The sequence below is a fragment of the Rutilus rutilus genome (assembly GCF_951802725.1).
Source record: "Rutilus rutilus genome assembly, chromosome: 25".
In the NCBI taxonomy this organism is placed as follows: domain Eukaryota; kingdom Metazoa; phylum Chordata; class Actinopteri; order Cypriniformes; family Leuciscidae; genus Rutilus; species Rutilus rutilus.
The window spans coordinates 21,409,876-21,437,406 of record NC_140229.1 but is presented as its reverse complement, the minus strand read 5'-3'; the positions used below and the strand labels follow the sequence as shown (position 1 = coordinate 21,437,406).

The following is a 27,531-nucleotide window of genomic DNA, read 5'->3' as shown; positions in this document are numbered from 1 at the left end:
CCTCGTCTGGAATGTCTTCTAGATAAAGAGGGTTTCAGCCCATGTTTTCTAGGTCATTGTTCCTTTGCACTTCTCCTCCAGGGCTGTGAAACTGTGTCTCGTCTTTTCTCTCGCAAGCTCTTAATGTAAAACAGACACAGGCCTCTCCCTCAGAACATATTAGATAAAGGTTAATAATAACGAAGTGAGAGTAAAACTTGCACAGACTGAGAAGGATCATAAGCAACCGTAACTGACAGACCAACACAATAAGTCATTCAAATGCATAATGTTTCTTTATATCTGTAATAGAATTCAGCAGAATCAGAAGAATGTTCAAAAATGCCTTCAAATCTACTCTTATTTAGCATCACCACAGTTCATAGTCCAAGGAATGAGTCCATACCAGTGCACAGAGCATTTCAGTACAGGCACACAACTACAAGTGAGTGATCTATGTTGTTTATATCGACTGTAGTTACAAAGCCAATTAAAATGTAAACTTCAAATTGTGGTTCTGTTTCAAGGGTTTCAGGACAACTGAAACCAATTAGGACCGTTGTGTATCATCAGATTATATGATTTTACTTAATAATAATAACGTAGTCAACATTCTTTGTAAGTTTCTGGTAAGTTTTCATCCTTATTTTTTTGTTTGTAACTCAAAGCCACCCCAAACACTCCTACAAGACAGTAACTGTATTTTCATGAATCTATAATAAAAAGGCTGCTTATTTGTGTTTCATTTCAGTTCTGGCCATTTGACCTCCTAAGCCTGATCATACATGTCCAGGGCTTCCTCCAACTTGCCTGTGATTTTCTGAAAGAAGCTGATCTGCTGCTGTAAGAAATATTGCATCTGTGCCTTGAAATCACGCACACGTATGCGATGAAAGTGCTGGATCTCAGCTAGCGTAGCGCAGGAGATGATGTTGCAGCGGTCATTGATGCCTCCACCTGCAGTGCCATCTTTTTCCTCCCCGTGTTTCTGGCTCTCCTTGGCTTTAGTGAGGGCTCCTGGAGAAAGACAGAGGACGGAAGTGAACAGAAAAGGGTTAAAAGTCTATAACACACAATCACGTCTGCAAAAACACACACATGCAATCTCTTTGAGAGTCTTCCCTTTTGAACACATTAAAATGCAAGCTCAGACCAGTCATGGCTTCTGATTTATGGCTAACAGCTCTCTTTGGAATTTCTCAAGGAGAAATCAATATTCCCTCTGCATTCTGAAATCAACTCACTTTACTTTCTAAAATCACTTTCCTGGTCTTATTGCACATGATTCATCAGTGCATTAGTTATTCCAAATAAAAAATTGGAATGTTGTATCAAAATGTAACTTGCTCTTTCTCCAAAACAATTTTCCTTTTTCTGCTGACTTCATTTACTTTTTAACCCCCTCCCCTCTAACTTGGCTCCATTTTGGAATGTAACGCATACTTTTCACAATCCAATCAATTCCAGATGGATAAAATCCTGACCTATGTTTTTTTTTTCTTTTCACGCTGAATATCCTGTTTCACTCTGAGGCGAATACGAAAGTAGAATAAGTTGCGAATGTCGTTTAACATTGACTTTACGCATACAATCACATATATTACATCAAAAAGTTTAGTTAGGGGATGTGTTTCTTACGGAAGCTTGTTTCCACCACAGAAATAAAAAAAGTTAATTGTGACTTTTTATCTCTGACTTTATAACTCTCAACTCTGACTTGTTTCTCAGAATTGAGAGATATAAACTCGCAATTGCAAGTTCTAAAGTCAATATTGCTAGATATACCCCCGGTTTCACAGACAAGGTTTAAGCATAGTCTCAGACTAAAATGCATGTTTGAGTAGTTTCAACCGAAAGCAACTCGCACTGATATATCTTAAAATATATCAATGCCATTGCTTTGTCTCAAGATGCACACCAGTAATGTTTTTTTCAAAGGCAAGTTTATAAAAGCTACTTAAATGCCCTAATTGAACGAAGGCCTAATCCTGGCTTAATCTAAACCCTGTCTGTGAAACCGGCCCATAAACTCGCAATTGTGAGTTATAATCAGAATTGTGAGATATAAAACGTCAGTGTTTTTTCCCCTCAGAATTGGACTTTATATCACGCAATTCTGAGATAAAAAGTCGCCGTTTTTTTTTTTTTTGTGGTGGTGGAAACAGGCTTTCATAGTTTCTGCATCCAAGGATTCAGACAAACTATCTGTGAGTTAAACTGTGGTGTAAGCATTCAATGCTTCCCTGTGCTGGAACCCTAAGCTTAGGATTAGAGCCTTCAACACAAAAGCTTTCCCAGTATCAGTTGTTTTGAAGAGACAAGCAATTTCTCATACAAAACCGCATTACCAATTTGCATCATAAAAACCCAGTGATATGATTCAAAAGAATGACATTCGTCAATTTCATTTCACAGTAAAGGAAAAATATATTAGTCAGAGGTATACACTTCCCCCACTAAAGGGAAGTGAGGATTACAACAGGGTTGGCTTCATTTCACCATACCAACACACATCTCAAGCTGCAAGAACTAGCAGAACCCATATGCTCTCTCTCTTGCACCAGGGAAAAATCAGGACGTGCCATTTGACATACTGCCGAGAGCCTGTTGCTATGTGCCATTTTCTATTAGCTATAAAAAGTTAATGAATCTACTTTACATCAGCAGCTTTCCCTCACTAAAACAGCATACATCCATTTCAGTATGAATTAAATGCTTTTTTAGTTTTATGAAATAGCAATTTACCATACTGATTGAGGTTTCCACTCAAATATTAAGCGAACACTGGATAGTGTGTCATTTCTTTAAGCTGATGGCAAGCACATCAACCACTGACCTACTGACCTATATCCACATGTTTATTGCATGCCATTCTGACAAGTGGTATTTGAGCAAACACATGAGAAAAATCCCAAACCTTTCTGAACATGGATAATGTCTGGAAAGTTTGCAAGGTGTCCCTGGTAAATCGCTAAAAGATCGGAAATTGGATCCAAATCCTGACGGGGCTGCTCTGCAAAGTAATCCCCAATGGTCTCATAGACTTCTCCAGTGTGTACAATGGCCTTGTTCAATGGAACGGAGTATGCTTGCTGGTCGAATTCAAAGGCCTGACTTAAAAGTCTGAACGCTTGTCCAACTCTCTGATATTCCTTTTTAAAACCAGTGATCTGCTTTCTGGCAAATTCGTTAATTGTGACATTGACCTGTATGAGGTTTTCGTCCATTTTTTTGGTGAACGTTTTGAAACCATCTATGTTGCTTTCCACCTCTTGTAAGTCAAGCGGTAAAGCTGGAGGACAGATAGTGAGGAAGAAGTTAGCGCCGACTAAGTGGTCCTTCTCGGCTTTTCGCTTGCCTTGCTTCCAGGCTTTTTCGTCATTGCTGCTGCAGGTGAGGAAATGCTGGAAAACGTCACACTTGGATAAAATAGGATGACTCGTCATGTGGTTCATCCACCATATTAAACCTTTCCTCCTCTTAGAAATGAAATCCTCTTCAAATCGACCTGTGGCTTGTTTTTCTGGCAAGTGAGGGACCGAAATGACGGGGAACTTTTCTACAAGTCGCGCATAAAGCCAGTCAAAGTGCTTGTATCTTCTATTCACCTGGCTTTGAGTATGACTAGGTGTGAGTCCATAGGACATATAGCTCTTCATGCCTTTGAATTTGGTCTGTTTTGTGGGGTCATCGATAATGCAAGTGAATGGATATGGGTTATCTTGCCATTCCGGACCGTATTGACCCATATCCACGAATATTTTTTCTCCATCTCTGACCAAACCTGAAGCTTCACCCAAAACAAAAGCCTCACCGCCTGACTTTACGAAGGTTGAAAACCTATTGAGATTTTTTCCAACTGTTCCTGTGCTTTTGGACTGTTGCGCACTACTACCACGTCGAGACACTGAGGTGTTTGAGCTGGTCGCTTGAGTATTCCCGCGTTTTTCAGGTGTTCCTCCGCGTTCCTCCGACGTCACGCTGTCATCCCAGTCATCGTCCCAATCCTCATCACTTCCTTGGCTCGTCTGAATACTGAGTCGCTGTTGCTTAAGATGTCCCTGGTAGACAGCGGAATGCGTGGGTGTCGACTCGTTTGAGGTGTCCCTCCTCTGAGGACTAGTTTGGTAGTAATAGTCCTGACTAGCGGATGTGCCGTTATCGTGTAGTGATGTGTCAGTCCTAATAATCTCCACGTATGATGCAGGGAAGAGTCCCGTCTCACCTCTGGTGTTCGTGCCCTCCAACCAACCATCGACAACCTCTTCACTACTCAAAGTTAGGAGTTCATTCTCTGTCACAGAGATCTCGCCGGGGTTTTCAGAGATAAAGTCGTATAAAGCTCTCGCTCTGAGCGCCATAGTTGTGTGGGAACGCTTTGTAAACTCAGTTTCCAAAGTTACAATACACTCTCCGCGCCGTTCCGTTAAATTAACCTCTTCAGGAATTTACGGTCTCTGCTTTCTACCAAAACACGTCGAAAACTTTTGAAGACATTATCCTGTTGAAAACAGTTTAAAATTCCTCTCAGAAGGGTATTGAAAAAGTGGGGTTTGTGTCCGCCTGCTGCCTCTCTTCGCTGAATGCGGTCCAGGGCAGAATAATCGAGGGTGGAGCCAATCAGAATAATCAGCCTGGGGCAGAGAATAAACCCAAATGCCCCTGCGTGCAGCACTGTGACTGACTGTCACCATCATTGTCTTTTTCAAAACATGTTGTCTCCCAATTACCTCATCGTTTCAAAAAGATCTTATAATAGCCTACCTTTGTAATTAGTCATTATTATTTTTTATTTTTTTGGCTCAGCACGTAGAACAGATCAGTATCAGCAGGCTACTTACATTATCAGAATCAGGAAGTAATCATTATATTTAATGAATGATTAAAAAAAAAAAAAAAAACTAGTTAGAACATTCCAATAGTTACAAATTCCAATAGTTACACATTCCATTAGTTACACATTCCATTAGTTACACATTCCATTAGTTACACATTCCATTAGTTAGAACATTCCAATAGTCACAAATGTATATATTGTACATACAAATGGATGTACAAATGTAATGTGAATGTATCTTTTTCTTTTGTTGTTTGTAAAAAATGAAGTTCATTTTGGGCATGTTTGGGTGTTAACAAGATAATGTGTTTATTAGAAAGATTCTCAACAGACTTTACTTGCTGAACATTTATAAATTGTCATAAATTAGAATAGAATACAAGCCATTGTGTCCAATTATAAGCCAAATGTAATATAATCTTAAACAGATGAAAAGTGAAACATGAAAAAAACTTCTCAAACTTACCAAACATGCATGTCATATAAACGTATGCAGTTTATACAGATATTGTTATTCACTTTTACTGAGTAGGCAAAGTGTTTATAACAGGAAGCAAATTAACATGTGAGCTTCATAATACATTGTGCCACACAGACAGTCGTTTTATTGTTTCATGGCCTGTTTATCCAAATGAGTAGGTTATTATTGTTTCAATTTCTTCAAAACTGTTTATACATAAACATGCCGCAATAGGCCTATGTTATAACATTATAAGCAGAAAAACACAAAAAGTTAGACATTTTGAAAGAAACTAGCATTCCCGAGCACGACGCGTTTCTATGTAGGCTACATAATGATCAGATTACACAACACGGCTATCCTCCTCCTGTCGCTCTCCTCGTAGAACAGTGTGTTACTTTGACCAGTAGAGGTCACTATCAAACCAAATATCTGCCACCGTTATTTCCTTGTCACGTGATGTAAAAGAACCTGTAGCCTACGATCTCCTATCACGTGATCGCTTAGACGTTCGCAAAACTTGCATTCTCAAAATTAAACAAACTCCTTCGTTACGTGAAAGAGCGTCGTAAGGGCAGTCAATACTATAATATCACATCGGTTTAAACACTCAAAAGAAGTCAGAAACAGAAGGAATTTCAATCCCTGTTGGATGAATGAACGTAATACTCAGCGTGACAGTGACGTCACGTCGAAGTCGGGATGCTTTTGCCTCTCGCCAACACACAACAAACAGCGCCTTTCTCCGCCCACACCATTAAGCTGTATTACACTCGCTGTATCACGTCTGAGTCGGAATTATTTCGACTTAAAAATACATATAGTGATGTTTTTGAATGTATTAAAAGCCTGAATCCTTTATTTTCCACCAGGACTTGTTTTATTCACATAACCGTGCGTGGGACTTACAGAGGAAGAGGAGTGCACAGCTAACGCTGCTAGCCGCTTTATTAATATATTATTTTTCATATCTGAGAGGCGGGGATTCCAAAGCCGTCAAAAAATCGACTTTTGGATGCATTCAATTAACACCAGCGTTTCATTTCATAGTCGCCCTAACTCAGGACTTCTATTTTCCGTAGACAACAGCAAGAAGCTATCGGGGAAATACATGGATTACCTGGTAGAGTATTCTTTTTATTTCTTTTTGAAGATGGCCAGAGCCTGTAGGATCAGGTGTTTTGTTTTCATCGCTGCTCCCACGAATTCAAATACCTTTCTGAGCAGTTATTATGTTATGTTTGTAACTATAACAAATATTCTTTCTCAGTATATTGGTAAATTCACTTACAGTTTCTTGTTTGTTTTGCTTACAAACAAATTTTAGCCAATTGAAGAGGGTATCCAGAAAGGATAGCAGTTCTGAGCACTGTTAAATGAAGGGCTTTCCTGTAGTATCAACCATTTTTTTGTTCATCTCTGATATGCTTTATATCTTATTTTGTCCTGCTTTAAAAAAAAAAGAAAGTGTGTATGTAGTTAGTTAAGTAGCCTATACAGTTTTCATTTTAGTTGTAAAGTAGTTTGCTGCAAGGTATGATCATTTATTTAGTCTACAAATCTAATTTCATTTGCTGCTCTGAAGGTAACCAAACCTATGCATGTATTAAAGAAAAAAAACTCACATTAGGGTGAGTAAATGTTGACATAAACATCATTTTTGGGTGAACTAAGCTGCCTATACTGCCTGTTTTTTAATGGAATATTTCAGTATTTATTATTACTAATTTTTCCTCGCGCATAATTTTTTTAAATTCATGTGCCCTCATAATCTTTAATCAAAATAACCTCCCCTCCTTTCATCTCTCTGATGACGTGTTTACTGGCGTGAGGGCGGGGCAACCTGTCACTCACATGAGATCCACCAATAGCAAACCACAACCATCCAATCAATTCTTCATGCACAAAATCAAGTCCCGCCCTACATTTTATCATAACCAAGAAGCCGTTTCACTCTGATATACATCACAGTAGAGAAGAAAAAACTATAGAGTGCGACAGTCTGGTTCCGGAAGAATTTTTTCCATTAATTTTCTCCATAGGGAAATTGATTTTTAACGATAACATAAAATCTTTAAAGACAGTCCTACTGTGAGCTACGAAGTTCATAATCGATGCTAATTGCTTCTGTTGAAGCCGTCAGCCTGCATTATTTTAGAGCTTACTTTTAAAATAATCATGTTTAACAGCACAATTCGTGGTGAAAAACTACATTACCCATGATGCTGTGCAGAAAATTCCACCAATCAGAGTCGAAAAGAGCAAATAGATCTTTAGCTCCACCCACTCCCTTGAAGCACTGTGAATGATTGTTTTTTTTTCAACATTTGAATGAGTAGTTTAATATTTCTCCATCGTTTTTAAATCGATTATGCTGCTCGTGATGCTTCATGGGATTGTAGTTCTTTCCCTCACTTAAGCCGTTATACACAGTCTTGCACCTTTGTCTTTTTGTTCAAAACTTTTTTCTTTTTTGATTCACCTAGTGGCTGGTTGGCTTGGTTCATGGCTTATAACGCTTTAACAAAATCCCTATGAAAGAAACGAATGGAAAAATAATACTTCCGGAACCAACACCGCTGAAAGGGTGGGCCATTCAGTTTTATTGATGACAGATTTATTGTCATCTCATAGTGACACCAACAGTCACATGTCTCGTGATTATCACAACTCCATTAATGAATTTACATGGGATGATATGTGGTTACAGATCACATCTAATCTTTTTTGATAACATTATGTTTATTATCAGCTTATTTGGCCTCGGCGTGACCTCTTTCAAAGTCCTTTTTTTTTTTGCACCATTCGTGTCATATAATTTGCCTACAATAATCAATGTCTGATAATAACGGTTTAATGAGTAGGCTGTGCTGTCATGTTGGTGCTGCTCCACAGCATCCAGTGCCAGTAAACTTCTCGCACATTCGGTGCTTTGATACTTGACTTGGACATATGCAGCGAGGTCACGGGGGTGCTTCCTTTGGGATGTTCCGGTCAGGATTCTCAGAATAGAACCATTTCCTCAAGAAACAGAGCTGAAAGGGCTGGCGGAGTGCGGATTAGGAACATGCTTGATTATGTATTTTTGTCCTGACACTCTTGACTTTGGGTCAGTAAGGACGAGAGGATGTTGTCAGACCCCTTTTCTCATTAGGTTCATGTTTGATAGAGCATAAAATAAAGCGCTCCCGAATTTGTCCTTCTTGAGGGTAATACCCATTTATATTTCACTAGAATGTGAAAAGTAGGTTGGACTAAAACATGTGCACTCCAATACAAGCATATCGTCATAGTTAACAGGTTGTGCACAACTGTAAACAGATTTTATGCCCTTTTCATCAACAGTGGGCTTTGAAAAAGGTTTTAGCGAGCTCAGTGAAAGCTTTATCAATGTCAGCTCCTGGGACTCATGGCATGCATAGTTGGCTTCCCTCTCCCCGAAATGGGTGGAGCTTAAACCTTTTGCCTTTGTAGTTGGCATGGAAACCACATCATTGTATCTACGTTTCTGGTATGTTTTTTCCAGTGCTGAGTGTTTCCTTCACGCTTTTTATGTGCTGGCCGTCCGGGGCCAATGGTTTTAGTGTTTGTTCTGGGTTCTAACTGTTCAGGTTTCAGTTAATTCTTTTTGGTGTCCCCATGGTTTTCCATTATTAAAGGACACAGTGCAGAATCTTAGCTCGGTTTAATTATGGATCTGGCCTCGTTTGGTCCGTGGTCTGCTTATTTTGAAATGAGTGGGAGCAACAATGATCCTATTGTGTTGTATTTTATTTTGTTTCCTCACTCTGGATGGTTAATTTGTGCGTGGAATCTCAATGCATTTTAGCGTTTGTCTAACAGCCATTTTGGTGGGTCTTTGATTAAATAAAGCCGGATCCGATCGCATACGTTAATCCCTTCGAATGTTATTCATTTTACAGGCAACCAAGCTAATTTACAGCCAAATCGGAAGCTTTATGTAATGGTTAACTGAGGAACTAAGGTAAGGCATGAGGAGGAAGTATGTTACTCATTTCATAGCAGTTCAGCACAAATTTCTTTTTTTTTTTTTTTTTTGATTGACATGTTTTTCATTTGTAAATAATGTAACTCAGTCCTGAAAATAGGCCTTATTAGAGGTTTATTTTTTTGTAATTTATTTCATGCTCATTTGCCCTTTATTTTATTTACATTTAGATTACCTTTACCATCATCTGATGCTTTATATTTTTATAAACACTACCATTCAAAAGTAAGATTAAAAAAAAAGAGAGAAATTGATTGAAATTTGATCAATCAATTGATCTGTATTGAGTGACAGTAGTAAAGACTTTCACATTGTTGCAAAACATTAAAAATAAATGCTGAAGTATTAAATAAAACTTTCTATTTATCAAAGACTTCTGAAAAATGTATCAGGGTCTCCACAAAAATAAAGCAGCACAACCATTTCAACATTGATAATAATAAGAAATGTTCTTATTTTAAACACCAAATCAGCATATACGATAATTAATAAATTACATTTTAAAACATATTAAGTAGAAAACTGTTCTTTTTAAATTGCAGTACTTAATATTTCACAATAATACTGTTTTTCACTAATAAATGCAGCCTTGGTGAGCTTAAAAAACTATTACTGACCCCAAACTTTTGAACAGTCATGTGTATTTTATTTAAAATATTCAGTAGTTGCAGCTCTAATCTCTACCAGGCACGTTTCTACCACCCATCGTACCGCCCACCTCTCAAAGAGTGTTTGACATACAGTATCTTTAGTATCCTAAAGAGTAATGCAGCTTCTGATTTTGCTAATGGACTTTTATTATCGTATCTTGTGGACATAGATATTGTGAGTGATCCTGGATCAATGGCAAATGGATTTTATTTTAATGGTTAGTGCTGTGTTATTGCATTTTATGACAGAAGGCAATGACTATTCGCTCTTCTTGTTAAAGCTGTTAAGCTAAAAACTTATTTTTTTTTTACGTTTCATTGTTGACGGCTGTATTGTTATGTGAAAAATCATATTAGCTCATGGAAAAATACGTGTCCTGGAACATTGTGTTTAAATTGTTTGTTTAACTTTCACCCTGGTGAGCATTAAAGCTTTGGTTTGCGTTTAACTGCCAAAAGCAACAGCAGTAGTTGTGAGCTCGGCTGTCTGTTCAAGCGAGAGAGCAAGTCAGGCAATGCAATGAGGAAGTCAAAGACTAGAGGTAAAGATACAATGATTTACTATTATAAAGACATTTATTGGCTGTTGCAGTTGCTCAAATGTATTTGATTTCCCGTGATTGAATCCTTTAAATGTGATGGAAGCAATTGGCAAAGCTGTTCACTATTGGGTTTTCAATGGGATCCTGTGTGCTAATGTCCCCAAAAATGGTTCTTACCTGGTCTTTTTAGCATTAAATGTTCAAATTTCTCTTTTGAAAAAAAGATTGGAAGTATGTTTCCTTTTTTTGTAGCCTTAACCTTACACCTGACCTTGTTGCCCTGTGCTTTTGTACTGGATTATGCTCTGATGCCATTAAACAATCATCTCTGCATTCGTATCTTGATTGCTAAACCATTGGAGACCATCTGAGCACATGCATCTCACTCATTTCAGTGCTTCCGTGACAATTTAACTCCAAATGTTTAACACCAGAGACCAATTTCTGCTCTTCCTAATTGCTTTATAATTAGCTTCAGTGTATTAGGTTTCCAAAACTCTCAGGCACTCCAAAATTAGAGCAGCCTTTTCCTTGGTGTGTTTTCAAACTATCACAGCTTGGGTAAAATTGAGAGGTTTGACACAGAAGCTCTTGAGCTCTGTTTATGCTCTCGGGCGGCAAAGCCCGGACTCGCCCTGATCGATTATCTGCCTAGTGGTTCTGCCTTGTGGCTTTTGCACACAGTATGTCATTGGGGCAGTTCAGCAGTCAGCACAAGTCTCATCTTCACTATGTGTCTTTGGATTTCCTAGTAGGGCTTAGAAACTTCATGGCATGCTCTATCATGTTACATATAGGTCCTTTCCTTAGTGTTCAGTTCCTCTGGACTTCCTACAGTAGGAGGTACTCCGTTCCCCCTCATTCAGGGTCCGAAATTAACTTTTTGGCTCACCTGCCACGGGGACTGGTAGATGAAAAAATCCACCAGCCAAGCATATTTTTTACCGGCCAAAATAATAAACAGCCTTTTTTTTTGTCACATATACATTAATTTCAGTACGTTTAATTGAGATAATAAGGTATTATGTTGAGTACAAACTTGTTGAGCAAAATTTGAAATGTATAATAAAAAAAATCTATATAGCCTATTGATCAAAATGAGAGAGATATATGAAATATTACTATCATTGGAGTTAAATAAAAAATTTTTGTTGTCAGTTTTGTTACCTGACTCATGTGGAAGGGACTCGGTTACTTCATTGGTGCATTTGCAGCTGACAGGAGTCTGGAACTCCATCTCTTCTAGTTTACAGAAACCTATAGTCTGGAGAAAGCATCAGTGCATTGTGTCTCCAATAGATCTTTTTTTTTAATAAATAAATGTGTTAATAGTGACAGCTTTTGTCTTTTATGTTTTGTCAGGAGGTGACCTGCAAAGATCTGACCCCATATCTCCCACTGATAAAATCAACATGAAGAACATCTCTCTCCTTAGTCAAGAATTATTTATGTTCTCTCTTTTAATTTTCTAATTGTATTTGTATTTTATATTCTCAATTTGAAATGATTATATGGTTAGCTTATGGTAATGTGAAGAAAAAAAATGAAATTTTAGATTCTGGTTGGGTGGTCTACATCCAGATCTATTAAACACCACATGAAATGGTTGGTGAGTGCAGTTTTCTTGTGTGTGTTGTTAATATATTTTGATGGAAACGCTGGAAAAGCTAATCTTCTTTGCTAAATAACTTTTTGTTTGGACAAAAATATGGATACACCCACGCGTCCATGATGTGTCATCAGTATTTTCTGTCTTTTTTCCCACGAGAGAAAGTAAATATCTGCTTATTGAATTCTATTTTGTCCATTTTTTACGTGTACACAAGCGCTGGAGTAGAGTTGGCCTCGAAGCACAGAGACGTGGACTAAAAGCCACAAAACTCCTAAAAGAGGTCTTTAAGCCTTTGTAAAGTGGGTTATTTGTGCCCTGTGTGATCTAGTGCTAATGGTGTGTTAAATTGTCGGTTTATCAGAATGATCTTTTAATGGATTCTCTGAGGTCACTAGTCACAGGGACTCTCATGTTTATTCAAAAGGCTCAGTTTGATTTAAAGGCCATGACAAGCCTCGCTGCTTGTGGAAAAGTGGAGCATTCAGTCGGACCCGAGAAGCCCAAAGGCTTTGCACCTGTTCTTCTGTCTCACCCACAGTCCGTTCACTGATCATTACACATAAAAATGGGCAGCGCTGGCAAAAATCGACACACTTTCAGTTTGATTGGCTGACAGGAGTAAGGGGATGCTTTTTTTTTATTAAAGTTTTGCTTACAAGATCCCGGATTAATACAATGACTTCCTTTGAGGGAGAAAACCAAGTTCCTCTGAACTGTTTTGGTAATGACAGAACTTGTGACCATAGTTGGCTTTGGGAATTGCAGATTAGCTGCATTAAGATGATTCTCATGATACTCAAATGATACTCATTTTTCAACCATTCGTAAGCCATTTTGTGTTGTCTAGTTCTTTATGATCTGGTCCAGAAAAGATAAGATCTTGTAGGTGAAAACGACATGATAGTCATTGTGCCCTTGAGCAAATCTCTCGCCCCAGGTTGCTCCAGGGAGAAAAATGGTCAGAAAATTGACAAATTACTTGTAATTAGGAAGATTGAGTTGATGTTGCTAAGATAGTGAATGTAAGCAGTCTTGTAGAGAACCCACCCGTAGGCTAGATTTCTCTTTTGTTTATCTGTGGTTTACTTTGTGAAACCAGTTAGGTGGTGTTTTCAGTGTCACTTTTGCACACTAAATGACCTTAGTTTATTGGCTATAGGTTAAAGTGGTTTATATTCCAAAAGCATGCATGCAAACCAGAAATAAGCAGATAAGCAGGTCAGTTGTTCAAACATCAAACGGACCAGAAATGTGATTTTCCCTTTTGAAATGTGATCAAAAGGCACCCAGGGTTATTTGAATGTATCAGAAACTGCTGATGTGAAAATAGACTAATATGAATGTAGACTAATATACACAGTGTTGTAGTCGAGACCAGCTCATTCAAGTCAGTGTCAAACCGAGTCCATATTATATCAAGTCCAAGACCATGAAAATATGGTTATGCTCTTGGTCCTTAATTCTGACAAGATCGAGAACATGGATATTCTCGAGTCTGAAATCTATTTCCATGGTCTGGGTCTTCAGAGCATTGCAACTCGGTCTTGACTCGGACTCGACCCTCTTGAATGTTCTTCCCTTTTTAAGTGCAGGTTTACAGAATTAGGAATGTGTAAACTACATAGATTCAAATTAGTGTTTGCATATATTACAAATTAACTAATAAATTGCACATTTTTATGTAATCAATCACAATTAATCACACCTAACGTTTTTTAATATATTTTTATATTGAAATAATTTCACATTGAGTGAATAAATGTAGAAACAACATAAAGGCAGTATATGTTAAATATTTGTTTAATGGCATCTTTTTTTATGAATGAAGGCCAGTATCACTGATACCAATACTGCTACTGATGTCCCTATGAAAAATATTTTTTTCTCAATTTAGCCAGTAATTATAGCCATTCAACATTACAGTATAACTGAAAGCTATCAATTTTAACATTTATTAGGCTTTAAAAAAAATAACAACTTTTAATTTAAGTGAACTTAAAACAATCTTCACATTAAACCCCTTATATAAATATTATATCAATATATCAGGACTCAATTTATATTGGCCCAGTCAGACCAGTTCAGATTTTTACTTGGCCTGTCAAAATGCACAAAAAGTTATTGTTTTCATTGTTTTTGACCCATGTAACCTTGTAAATAGTGCTTTAAGATTTTCAGGTAGGTCTTAAGGGTATAGGAAATATACATAAATTGAACGAAGTTATCAAACACTTCAGTCTTCACTGCATAAATTATAAATTAAATAAACATCAATCCTTATTAAAGCTACAAAAGTGATTCAGTCAAGAGCAGTGAGTGATTTCCTCTTTTTCTTTTGCCCTTTGATTAATATTAATGACTGACATCACAGCAGCAGGTTTATTAGGTTTCTGTCACTTTAAAGGGGTCATCGGATGCCCATTTTCCACAAGTTGGTATGATTCTTTAGGGTCTTCGTGTAAAGTTTGTAACATACTTTGGTTAAAATTCCTCAATGGTTGTGTAAAACAACACCCTTTTTACCTCCTCAAAAACAGCTGTTCACAGCGACCCGTTTCGGTGCATGTCTCTTTAAATGATAATGAGCAACTGCTCACCCCACCCCTCTCTTCCGTCAACATGTAAAGTGCTGCCTTGGCAGACAGTATGCAAATGGCTGAGGGTGGAAATATGCTAATACGGGACAGTCCGTCATTGGTCGTGGGCGGAGCATGAGCAATATGACACCATATTGCTCAGTAAATCCAAACGGCTTGATTATTGAGAGTTTAGGCTTTTTGAGGATTTAAAAAAAAGGGGTGAATGGATTATTTTCATTGTATGGTGGTTGTGTCCACACTCTGCAAAGACACATTTATACGCAAACACCATATAAAAGTGAATTTTGCATCCGATGACCCCTTTAAGACCGACGCACATGACGCAGATCTGACATGCATCCCATTTTCTTACAACTCTTTACATTAATTTAAGACATAATTTAACTCAATTTAACTTAATTTAAGAGACTGTGCTTATGAGGATACTCGACAAAACAGGCTTTTTTGGCATAATTATATGTGTTAATGTCCGTTCGAGCGCTGTCTGAAGTGGCTTCTGTGCGCACGAGTCGTGTGTGTGTGTCACACAAGGCACGTTTCCATTACAGATTTGCGCAAAACTATTGCGATTTTTTTTGATTTATTTATTTTTTAAATGTCGACAAAAAACGAATGCGAAATGACGGCGTTTCCATTAACCGATGTTATGTGACTAAAACTTAAAAGTAAAATCATTCCAAAAACCATGGCAACGGACATTGGTAGGTATATTATGTACTATAAACCAGCCACTGCACTAGCCATTATTATTAATCAAAGGAGATGTATGTGTGTTTTCCAAGCATTAATGGTAAGGAACGACCCTTATTATACTTGTGAGCGGCTCATATCTGCTTCGAGGTCTTGATTGTGGCATTTATTTGCGGTTTAGAATCCATTATTCCTGTAATTCTTTTGTCTTATATGAATTGAATTAACTCTGTCTCGTATTCTGTCCAAACATACCGCGTCATCTACGTCAGCTGACCTGTAAATGCGCAAAAACTGTTTCCATTGCAGTTTTGCGAAATATTTATTTTCCGAATTGCCTGAAAAACCGCCTCATGCGAGCGTAAAAACTTTTTTGTTTTGCGAAATTGACGTGTTTCCATTGGGCATATTTTCAATTAGCAATTTCAATTTGCGCAATTTGAAGGGTAATGGAAACGCGGCTACAGACAGGAGATTCACAGACGTGCACCAGTACGGCACTGCGTTCTGTTTTGTGTCTTAGCGCGTTACTGTTTTGTTTCACTCAGTGAGTTCTGAGGAAGCCTCTGGAGCTTAAATTCAGATATGGTAATAGACGTTTAGTTTCCAAAACTATAAGCGGTAGACCAATCACAACAATCTGGACCATCTGACCAACCAGAGCAGAGCAAGCTCTCTGAAAGGAGGGGTTTAGGGAGACAGAATCCTTTATTGAACTGTTTTAGGCACTGTGAGAAAAGAGGTGATGCTGCAATGTATAATGTCTATAATTTTTTTTTTACCTTGAATGCATGTATTTACATTGCATTTAAACACTTGTAAGCTATGGTAGGAGACCTCAGTTTAAAACAGATGTCTTCTTGCATTCAAAAACAGAAGGTCTTAACATCATGTTAATTAAACAGCATGCTAAAACATCAACTAGTCAGATGTTGGATGACACCTATCAAGTTAGGGTACTGTTGGTGGTGGAAGTGCAAGCCGGATCAGGGTTTACCGTCCCGAATCGTACTGTACCGTACTGTACTCTACCGCTCGGTGGAAACGAGCCATTAGGTGCATGAGTGCTACAGTAAGAGGGTGGACGACATCTCTGGCAGTCGGCGGCCCACATTGGAGACTGGCTGGTGTTGGAATGGATACGCTAACCATATATTCTGCATGCTTCACTTCCGTGCTTTGATAAGTCAGGATGTGGCAGTTAGGTCGCAGAGTTCCTCTCGAGCGGGGGAATATCCCACAGTCCAGTTTGACTATTGTGACCCAGGAGCTGCTGGGAATTGGAATCCTTGTCAGACCAAACAGGATGCCACTCAAAATACAGCCCATCAAAGGTGGGAACTGGGTGTAAATCAGCACGGAATAGGAACACAAAAATAAACTTCCTGAATGAGATCCCAGTGCACTGGGTTTGAAGGCTACCCCCGGCCACTCCAGATTCTGGCACCATAACTCAAGCCATCGCTCAATGGCCAGTCTCTCACTGCTGAGAAAGACTAAATAAAATCCATATTCGTCAGTTATTTAGGGCAAAGCTTGACCTTGTAGATGATGTGATTGTTTGATTGTTCCTAAGGGCTGAGAATAGCATTATTACCTGAAGTGTTCTATCTGATGTTTGGAGATTAGAGCTTGTTATTCAACATGTTTAAATGCTGAAGGAGGGGTAACGGTGGAGATTTATATCCCAATAGCATCAGTGGAGGAGCAGCGAGAGGAACTACAGCTTTGCTGGGCATTGTTCAGCCCCTTCGTTTTATCCTGCAGCAGTTTTAATACTGTGAAAATCCCCATGTGCTCTGTTGACTCAGAACTCCACTGCAGTGATGTTAGAGATAGTTCTGAAAGTTCTCAGTTTACTGTTGAGCAACAGCTTTCAATTCTTACTTAAAGGAATAAAAAAGTCCGACAACCTCTCACTCACATGATATCACAGCAATAGCAAACCACAAACATCCAATCAATTCCCCATGCACAAAGACAAGTTCTACCCTACATTTGCTCTTGTCCCAGAAGCCGTTTCTGATATGTCACAATAGGGAAGAAAAGACCATTGCAACTTCAGTTTCATGTCAACTTTAACAACTTCTCCAATGGCTGAAAATGTCGTTAGGTTACAGGGAATCTGCATTTCCACAGCGAATCTCCAACTTTTATATCCCTTAAGTGTTTTTTGAGTTCTAGATATTAAAAATGTTTGGCCACCTTCAATCTTGCTATGATATATGATATGATAGAGCTGCTTGTGGTTTTGGTCAGCCCAACACTTCATCCCAACTTCTTCTTCCAGCTAAGTTAGTCAAACATAACTTCTTCCAGGACAGCCAAGAACCTTGGAATTGTGATCAATTATCAGTTAAACTTCACAGACCATATTGCTATATTTGCCTGGTCCTGCAGATATGCCTTGTACAACATTAGGAAGATTAGGCCCTTCTTATCGGATCATGCTGCACAACTCCTTATCCAAGCTCTGGATCTATCCAGACTGGACTATTGTAATGCTCTCTTTGCAGGCCATCCAGCATCCAGAATGCAGCAGTGAGACTGGTCTTTAACTAGCCGAAGAGAGAGCACGTCACACCTTTCCTAATAAAATTGCATGGGTTGCCAGTTGCCGCTACTTCAGACTTCAGTGCCTCCAGAAGCTTGAGTTCTGCAAGTGAACGGCGCCTTGTGGTGCCATCTCAAAAAGGCACAAAATCACTTTCACTGACTTTTTCCTGGACTGTTCCCTGCTGGTGGAATGACCTGCCCAACTCAACCCGAGTCCAGGCCTGATAGCGCTCCGGCGCCACACCGGATTTCCGGCGTACAGATGTGTCTGAAAAAAAAAAAAAAAAAAAAAAACTTTTTAATCAGGTTCGCGTTCGCGTGATCTGACAATTCCCAAGATCTGAGAGGCGCTTTCACTAAACCACACCAGTAAGCCTACTTCAGCCAATCGGTAATAGGGTAGGGGCTGGTCTTGGGTCCAATCAGATTGATTCAGCCGTCACTCCACGTGCAAATTTGTTTTGTGTTTCCCATACACTACGAATGTGTTTCCCACACTGGCAGCGCGAAATGTAGCCAAAGTCATGGAGTGCAACTTTATGAAGCCAGGGGAAGACACCAAACTTGTCGATAAAGGCATAAAGAATAAATGGCGCTGGTCTTTGATAGAGGAGGTGGGTAGAGATGAAAAGTTGATGAAAAACTCTACAAAGCTCTAGAGCAGGGGTCTCCAACACGTCGCTAAGTGAGCTCCAGTAGCTCGTGGCCTGATTTGAGGTAGCTCGTTCACATATCGCGTCTTTTGCGCGCTCAAGTTCGTTCAAATGTAGGCGCGCGGTAAGCGCGCTCATAATTGAAGCAACGCGCTCGTTTTTTCCAGGCGTTTTCGGTGGTGGAAATCCATTAGCCACTAAAACTTTTTTGTCATTGTGGAGAGCGCAGTGCATGGTTGCATAGCAACGACAGACGCCACGGTAAAATCGGACCTAATAAAGATAAGCTAAAGTGCATTGTAAATGTCAGTAATTTATCTTTTTTTTTACTCATTCTTTTTATAAAAAATCATTTAAAGTCTGAAATATGTGAGGTTTATCTTTTTATAAAAAACTTTTTTGTCAAAACTTTATTTGAACTCATGTTAGTATATAACGTTGCAAGACACTTTTAAAATCTGGCTATCATTTTTAATGGTATAATTTTAATGTTTATGTAAACAAAAAGTGCATATTGATGCTTATTTTATTTGTTATTTGCTGGTTTTCGACATAAAACTTGGTGAATTGATTTCATTGTGTAGTATTAGTACTTTTTTTAACATTCTGTGATAACCGTGATAATTTTTGTCACTATAATCATGAAATGTTCATGCCATTTCATCTCTAGTTATGGTCAACTAAAATCAACTAATTATGTGTTTTTTTACAGTATAATATGCAAAGTACAATTTTCTATAAAAGAAATTATATCTGATTCTGTTCTTTTCTCTGACACACGTTGGGTGTGGAAGGTTACTAATGTTATTGCTTTAAATGTAAATTAAATTAATGCTTTTTCAATTACTGAATTCATTGAAATAAAATGAATTCTTTGATTTGAATATTTTTTTGGCATTGACAAAATGATGTAGCCTAGACTCTTAAATTTCAATCTTTGTGGTCTTAAAATGTCTTAAAAAGGTCTTACATTTGACTTACTGAAACCTGCTACTGTAATATAGGCTTGTATTGGGTTTGTTCATCTCATGTCTGAATGATGTCCATTTATATCCACAAAAGTCACCAGAATCTATCATTTAAGGGACTATTTATCAAAATGTTATCCTAGGGGAGCACACCCCTGGATCCCGCTTGACAATTATGTTGATCAGGGCATATATCTTGGCTTAGGGGCCCGCTTACCTCCCAGGGAAAAAAGTTCAGGCTCAGGATTTTTTTCTACTATCACCCCTGAACCCGAGTCTTTAGCCATTTTCAAGAAACACTTGATCTATTAATACTAACACTTACTATTCTATTTCTATTTTGTGTTTTTTTTCTTTTTCTATTCATAAAAAACAACTTGTGTACTGTGCTAGACTAACTGGGACTACTCATAGCACTTACATATTGTTGGTTTGATTGCTTCACATTTGTAAGTCACTGTGGATAAAAGAATACGCTTAATGATTAAATGTAAAAAATAAAATAAATAAAAAAAGCCAAGCAAGTCAACTTCTTGAAATTGCTTGTATCTTTAAGACCTTACATCTGTGATATCATTTTCCACTTTCCCTTACCTTTATCCTAGAACAAACAGGTGCCGTTTGCTTTTATTTTGCGCCAGCATGTCTTTAGTGCATTTCAGGCATGGGACTACCTCTTCCTCCCAGTCGTCCGATTGTGGCATCAATCATGGTTTGAGCCCTTCCTATTTCCTGTTGTTGGCACTTTCCAGCTGGCAGTGTGCCCAGCCTGTATTTACCTGGAAGGACCATCATAACAGCAATGTGGAGTATTAAGGGCATCAGTGGCATTGGTGGCCGTTTCCTTATAGATGAAAATGCCTCTAGGGCCTTGTGGAACTTGTGAAAACACCCAGCCCATTGTGATAAGAACTCCAGAATTAGTCCACATTTTGCCTTCTGGATTTAGCCCTTTGTACTCTCGGTGCTAATGATTAATCGACGAACGATTAATTGTTGATTATAATTGAATCGATAAAACTTAAGAATGCATAGTTTTGAGGCGCGTGTGGCTCATGTGCAAAACACGTGCAGCAGACACACGAGGAAAATAAAGCGAGCGTGCCGTAAAGTATTCTAAGTGTATCGATGTCTTCAAGCCATGGTTGGCTAGCTGTTTATTTCGAAACATAATCAACCAAGGGGCCAAAAAACACTCCAAACTAGTGATTTTACTGAGCAAAAGAACTACTGACTTGTGTAAACGCCACAATAAAGGAATAAAGAACATTAAGGAATAAGATCCTGGTGGATGAGTGCTGATCTTCCAGAGCTGTTTCAGCTTTAGGGCCCTTTCACACCTACCTTGTTTGGTCCGGACTTTCGGACTTTTCAGTTTGGTCCGAATCAAAATTACAGGTGTGAAACCTCCCCCGGACCACGGTCCGAACCAAACAGACGAAATTTGGTCCGACGAAAAGAGGTGGTCTCGGTCCGGATCAAACTGAGCAAAGGTTTGGTTCGTCTCTAGTGTGAAAGCATTTTCTGTATGGTTCGGACTTTCAGACTATTTACAGGAAGTTCCGGTGGTTCCCGCGTAGCCTAAACAACTGAAGAAGAATATTTATGTGCAGATCTGTCAGTCCTGCCCAACGCATTTCTTCCAGCTGATTCAAACGCGCGCGCGCGCGTACACACACACACACACACACACACACATTTTTCCTGCGTCCTGCCGGCGACGATAAAATGTTCGCAAACCGAGGATGTTCGTTTGGCGAATTTGAACTCGCCTCGAGTATAGTCGGTGCTGCAGGGAGTGCCGTAATAATAACAGTATAGTGGCAACGATATGCGTCTGTTCATTCATTCTTGTCAAAGTTATCCGCCGAATTGACAACACACTGACGTCAGACGCACGTCCGTTTACAAACCAAACAATGTCAAGATGCAGCCCATATAGATGATGACGACAGGACGCAAGTACGTAATGTAAAGTTCTTTAGTGCGCTCGCATAATTGCAATGTGAAACCAAACCAAAACTAACCAAATGTATACAATGTATCAAAACATGACCTTTGGTTCGGACCTTGGTGCGGACTTTCAGGTGTGAAAACGCCCTAATTAGATCCTATTCTGTGGCGCACAGTAAATCAAGACCTGTCAATCTGAGCGATCGATCCAATCCAAGCGCTCTCCAGCTGTAAAACGGTGTCCGATTGGCCTCTTCACATCGTCCCCTCTATACCCACTCACCACACCTGAGATCCAGTTTCCAGTGGTTGAACTTTCAAATGACGTTGGCAAACACTGCGTCAGGATCGCGACACGATCAGATCCCGGAAGTCCTATAGCTTTAGCCCAGCAGCATGTCATCATGTGTGATCTACGTATCATCTTATGTTGTGTTTGGGCTCGTTCAAGACCACCTGCTCTAAATAAAGATTTGTGATCTACTATGTTTTACTAATGTTTCGTGACGTTGCTAACAAAAACATGGCACAAAAGCATCATGTGTTTACTGTTTACACGTGTGTTGGCGGCACTTTTTCATGCAGATACTTGGCATAGGCCTAGTTTGGTCTTTAACTGAGACAAATATGCTCGTTGTTTTCTGCTAGTTGAGACATTTTCAGCGATATATGACACGTCTATCTGTTATGTCCAATGATTTTACAGTTATTTTTTACGCTATGAAAATAGAGCACGTCTAATATGTCAGCAAATTTAAAGCGCTTGTTAAGTGATGGTCATATTCCCTATAATCACTGTAAAGCCAGGCTCCTAAGCTTTAAAACGACACCTATTTTGTGGGTTAAGCAAATGGTTAAGTAACCTGATATAACTTAGTAGCCCCTCCCCCTTCATATTTAAGAGGTTAAGGTTAACGATTAATCGATTAATTGATCGTTAATTGAAACAACGATCGATTATGGGAAGTTCTGAAAATTAACATCCCTACTTCGTACTGTTGTTGAAGCCAATATGATGGTGATTATCATGCAATATGTATCAGCCAGTCACCAGAGTGTAAAGATTAGGCCATTGCTGTAATTGTGTAATTTGCTCTATGCATGATTAACTGGGTAAAGGGAGTGTGTTTATATGCTTGTGATACTTGAGATTATAACATGCCATTGAACATTGAAGTTCAACTTCCACTTTTTGTCTTATTTTGTAGGTCAGTGGCATGATGCCCATTTCTGAGCAGATTTATTAATTGGTTCATAAGTAAACAATACTTTAAAAATGCAATTAATACATGCAGTGTACAGTTTATTTATTGTTAAACTATATTTAAAGCACCTGTGCATGCATATATTCATGCATGCTGACAAACTTGTCCATGAATCAGAGAAGCTTTCCACTATTATGGAACATGAAGACTTCAAAATACGCCACTGTATGACCTACTGGCTTTGCTTAGAAACTTATATCATCAGTTACAGGTCCAACCTGTTTTACATAAAAGTTAATTACTCTCTCTCCTTCCTATGATGGTCTGGTGATAGAGCATTTCTGCATGTGTATTCATACAAAGGTTCTTCCTGCTGTAGCACTGACCAAGTCATTTTCATATTTGTTGTATTTTGATACATCATCAGAAGATAGAAGAACACTCATTTGAACACTGTTTGTGCTGCCATCTTGTGGATGTTGAAGTGCTTAGTTCTAGCATTTACTTACTAAGGAGCTTCCTGTTACAAAAAGCATATCAGTTTTGAAGATATGTTTTCATGGAACCCTGCAGGATATATTTTGTTTTTGTCTCTCTCTGAGAGAAAGTGGGCCAATAGTCGTTGTACTCAAGGTGAAAAATAATGGGTAGTATTACATAAATAGCTCACCTAAAACAATGGCTTCAGAACAATCATAAAAGAGCATATAGGTCATGGACTACATTTACATGTTTATTGTGCTTTTTATGTTGTTGTATTTTTTGGAGCTTGATAGCGCCTAGTTCATTTTGCTCGAAGAGAGCTGCAGATTTAAATGAACTATTACTTGAAGTAAAAAGTAAAACGTTTTTTTTTTTTTTTTTTTACATTTACATTATCATTTGTAATCAATTGAAAGAAAGCAATGCCCAAAACATACTTGGATCATGGTGATGAGTTCTGAATCTCACTTTGAGACTCACTTTTCCTTCAGAACATGTAAAAATCTAGTAATATTATTGTCCCTGCTTGCTTGGCTTTGGTTTTGTCAACAGAGAAGTATTTCCGAATGCAGCAGGATATTCATTGGGGAAAAACAATGTAGGGCGAGACTGGATTTTATCCTCTAGGAATTGATTGGATTGTGAATACTGGTCTCTGTACATCAGGTGGTTGGAAAAGTTGTGAAAAACAGGATGGGTGACACCAGTCATCATCGTCTGTACATTCTTTTAACTGAAAAACATTTTTGTTCTTTGGAATAATGTGCACCGATGAAGCCCAATCAAACCACATTTATAATACTTAGATATGCTTGCAAAAACATTGAATTATAATACATGGCTACTTTTCAGTTACCATCAGTGGAGACAAATGCTTTTTCACCCCATAATGTAAGAAGCAAACAAAACCTCGACTAGGCTACTATGTTTGGAAAGTCACTGGCTTTGATTGATGTAAAGCCCATTGTGTTCACTAGAGGGCAGCATTTGCTAACCATACACCCAAATCAGTCTGTATCCAATTTAGAGTGAACCCCCACCACACCCCTCCATTTTCCTCAAAGTCACATGTTTAGGCTGTATGATGTATGAATGAAAGAACTAATGCATGCGCTGCTGTGATTTCTCACTGTATTTGTCACAGTTTACCCTCTTTCAAGTTATCTTTGATCAGCCTGACTAAGTGTCACATGGCACATTTAGCACAGATATTCACAGCCTGTGTGTGATAAAGGAAACCACTATTCCAATGGCACTCCTCACTCTCTCATTAAGAGATTTCTCACGCTCATTTATCTCTAAGCCGGATTTTTTGTTGTTAGTAGCATCTAAGAAACGTCTTGCAGGCTTAATTTCACACATTGAGTCCTATTATCTGTCAGAGTTCAATTCATAATGCAGTGCACGTATAGATTTCATTCTCAGCAAGTTAGCTGAAGTTAGATGAGCTGTCAACATTAAGCAACAGTCGGGTTCCCGAAGTGAAAGTTCCATTTATTTTCTCCATAGGGAAATAGATTTTTAACAACCTATAAACCTTTAGAGACAGACCTACTGTGAGCTACAAGGTTATTAGTCGATGGTATGTGCTTTTGTTGATCCCGTCAGCCTGAATCATTTTGTCTTATTTAAAAAATATATAATAATTGTGTTTAACAGCATGAATTTTTGGTATAAAAGTACATTAACCATGATTCTGGCGAGAAATTTCCACCAATCAGAGAATCGAAACCTGTACCTGCCCACTCCCATGAAGCACCATGAATGACGTAACAGCTCCCTACACTCGCAAACTGTGTGTGTGTATGTATATATATATACAAACTAAGACAAACTAAATCTAGAAGAACTGCAGGAACGTCTCAAAGATGCTTGAAGAAACCTATATATATATTAGTACACATTTTTGTACTCTTGCTATTTGTCCGATTTTCAAACACTTATGCTTCAAATCTAAGTTTGTAATGCTGATTCGCCTCGTAGCTGGTTGGCTTGGTTGATGCCTTGTAACACTTTAAAATTCCCTATGGGAAAAATAATTCTGGAACAGTAGCTGCGTCCGAAATCGCATACTTCCCTACTATATAGTAGACGAAAAACAGTATGTGACAAAAGCGGTATGTCCAAATTCACAGTACTGATAAAAGAGTAGGCAAAAAAGTACCTGGATGACCTTCTACTTCCAGCGAGATTCTGGTGTGAATATGCAACTATATAGAACATACTTTTTTAGCAGCCCCCTGAAGTAATTACTCAAATTCAAAATAAGTACCTACTCAAGAGAGTATGCGATTTCGGACGCAGCCAAAGTCTGCTTAAAAAGTGGGTGGGCACTTGTTGCACTCAATAGCCAGCTTCCTGATAAAGACATTTGGGTAACACATTATAATAACGTTCAGTTGTAAGTCATTTATAAGTGGTTAGTTAATGATGAACTAATAATTTACTTAACATTCATAAATGATTAGCAAGTGATATACTAACATTTTATGTATGTTTTGTAAATTCCATTACAAGTCATTTACAAGTGATTAGTAAATGATTAACTAATAATTTATGAAACATGACTATGCATTCAAAAATGATTAATAAGTGATATGTTCATTATTTTATGTATGTTTTGTAGATTCAGTTATAAGTCATTTACATTTGATTAGTTAATGATTAACTAATAATTTACAAAACATGACTATGCGTTTCATAAATGTTTAATAAATTGTTACTTTTTTAAAATGTTTTGCTCACATCAGGTGCACAGTGGTTAAAGACAGCTGTCTATACCCTCACCAGTCAGCACTTACACTGCAGCACACACTACAGTGTTCAACACCTGTTATAGATGACGTGTAAATGCATGAATAAATCATTTACAACACTTTCTGCATCCCCTAATCTAAAGTGTAAACTATTCATCACTTGTAAATGTGTTACACATCATTCGTAGATAACATTCGTTGATCTTATGCCTTATTGGGTCTTGACGTGGTAATCTACAAATGATGTGTAATACATTTACAAGTGATGAATAGTTTACACTCATGCGTTTACACATCATTGTGTTGAACACTATTACCTGTTACAAATTATCTGTACGTGTATACAAGGCATTTACAACACTTTCTGCACCCTCTAATTGCTATATAGGCAAAAAAAAAAAAAAACATAATTTATTAAACATTTATGAAACGCATATTCATGTTTTGTAAATAATTAGTTAATCATTAACTAATCACTTGTAAATGACTTGTAACGGAATTTACAAAACATAAAATGTTAGTATATCACTTGCTAATCTTTTATGAATGTTTTGAAAATGAATAGTTCATCATTAACTAACCACTTATAAATGACTTACAACTGAACGTTATTATAAAGTGTTACCGACATTGGAATATAAGTATCGCCCCGTTGAGTATCGGATGCATGAAACGCATTTTCTAAAAAGCAATAGTCAAAGGCACCCTTTTAAAAAAACCTAGTTGTTTATCTACCTGGACAGCAATTTTAGGCATCATAGGTGCACTCGTGATGAAAAAGCTGTTCCGAAAAGGTAGGCATTTTTCCTTCTGGCAATCCCAGAATGCACTGCAACAAGCTCAGCGAAACATTTTTTTTCAGAGAAATGTTAATTGTAAATATTAAACGTGAAAAAGCACTGCCAAAAAAATCTAATGTAATTGATTCTTTTTCCTGTTCTGTCTAATTTATATACTTATTAGACTATCACTCTGTTAGCTTAGCAACATGCTAACCTCAAACTCCCTTGAAATCAAGTCTTGCTATGTTGCGGCCTATGTAGAGCTCTCTAAATCAGTCACTTTTGAGGGTCCATCTGGGTCCGCATGCTGTGTAGGCAGTGGAAGGGTTTTGCAACAGAGGCTTTGAGTCTCTTTTAAGAGATAGAGCTACACTGAGCCAACCAGATAAAGACCTTCAGATGTGAAATGTACTTTGTAACTCAAAATATGGCAGACAGAAAGAGACAAATGTAATACAATATATTGCACTGACTGTAAATAGCTTTGTTTTTACTCAAAAGGGGCCATATTACCCATACCATCGCAACATAACACAACGCCTCCTCCTTGTGCAATGTAAATGTCAAACATGCTTTGATCTTCCTTGTGTAGACTGTAGTAGAAGTTATGTGATCGGTTTAAGCAGTATTACTGGCTTTCTTCTTTACGTGTGTGTGTGTGTTTTGGCTCTGTTGAAATTTATTGGCCAATTTTTTTATTTGCTTTATCACTCAGTGTCATGACGTCAACCGCAGGGCTCTGACAGCAGCTTACAGAAAACAGGGCTGTTTTTTTGGTGGAAATATATTGGGGTGC

The 27,531-nt window shown here is 38.2% G+C and overlaps 2 protein-coding genes across 2 annotated transcripts in view; one reads left to right on the top strand and one right to left on the bottom strand.

The window, feature by feature from the left end:
• Nucleotides 1-256: 256 nt before the first annotated feature.
• snx18b (sorting nexin 18b) lies at nt 257-4,591 on the bottom strand. Its single transcript, XM_084400291.1, has 2 exons — nt 2,897-4,591; nt 257-996 (listed from the first exon to the last, which is right to left on the bottom strand). The coding sequence occupies exons 1-2, from the start codon at nt 4,338-4,340 to the stop codon at nt 749-751; spliced, it is 1,692 nt and encodes a 563-aa protein (XP_084256417.1). The 5' UTR covers nt 4,341-4,591; the 3' UTR covers nt 257-748.
• Nucleotides 4,592-5,964: 1,373 nt separating this feature from the next.
• The window catches only part of arl15b (ADP-ribosylation factor-like 15b), a 47,515-nt gene continuing 25,948 nt past the window's right edge, over nt 5,965-27,531 (top strand). Inside the window, exon 1 of the mRNA XM_084400538.1 lies at nt 5,965-6,399. Within this exon, the coding sequence (XP_084256664.1) occupies nt 6,292-6,399 (108 nt within the window). The 5' untranslated portion in view covers nt 5,965-6,291. The remainder of the gene's footprint in view (nt 6,400-27,531) is intronic.

Coding starts and splice junctions, on each gene's coding strand:
- snx18b (XM_084400291.1), bottom strand. CDS start 4,340: ATGGCGCTCAGAGCGAGAGCTTTATACGACTTTATCTCTGAAAACCCC. Junction 997..2,896: donor CATTATCCATGTTCAGAAAG/GTTTGGGATTTT, acceptor GTCTTTCTCCAG/GAGCCCTCACTAAAGCCAAG.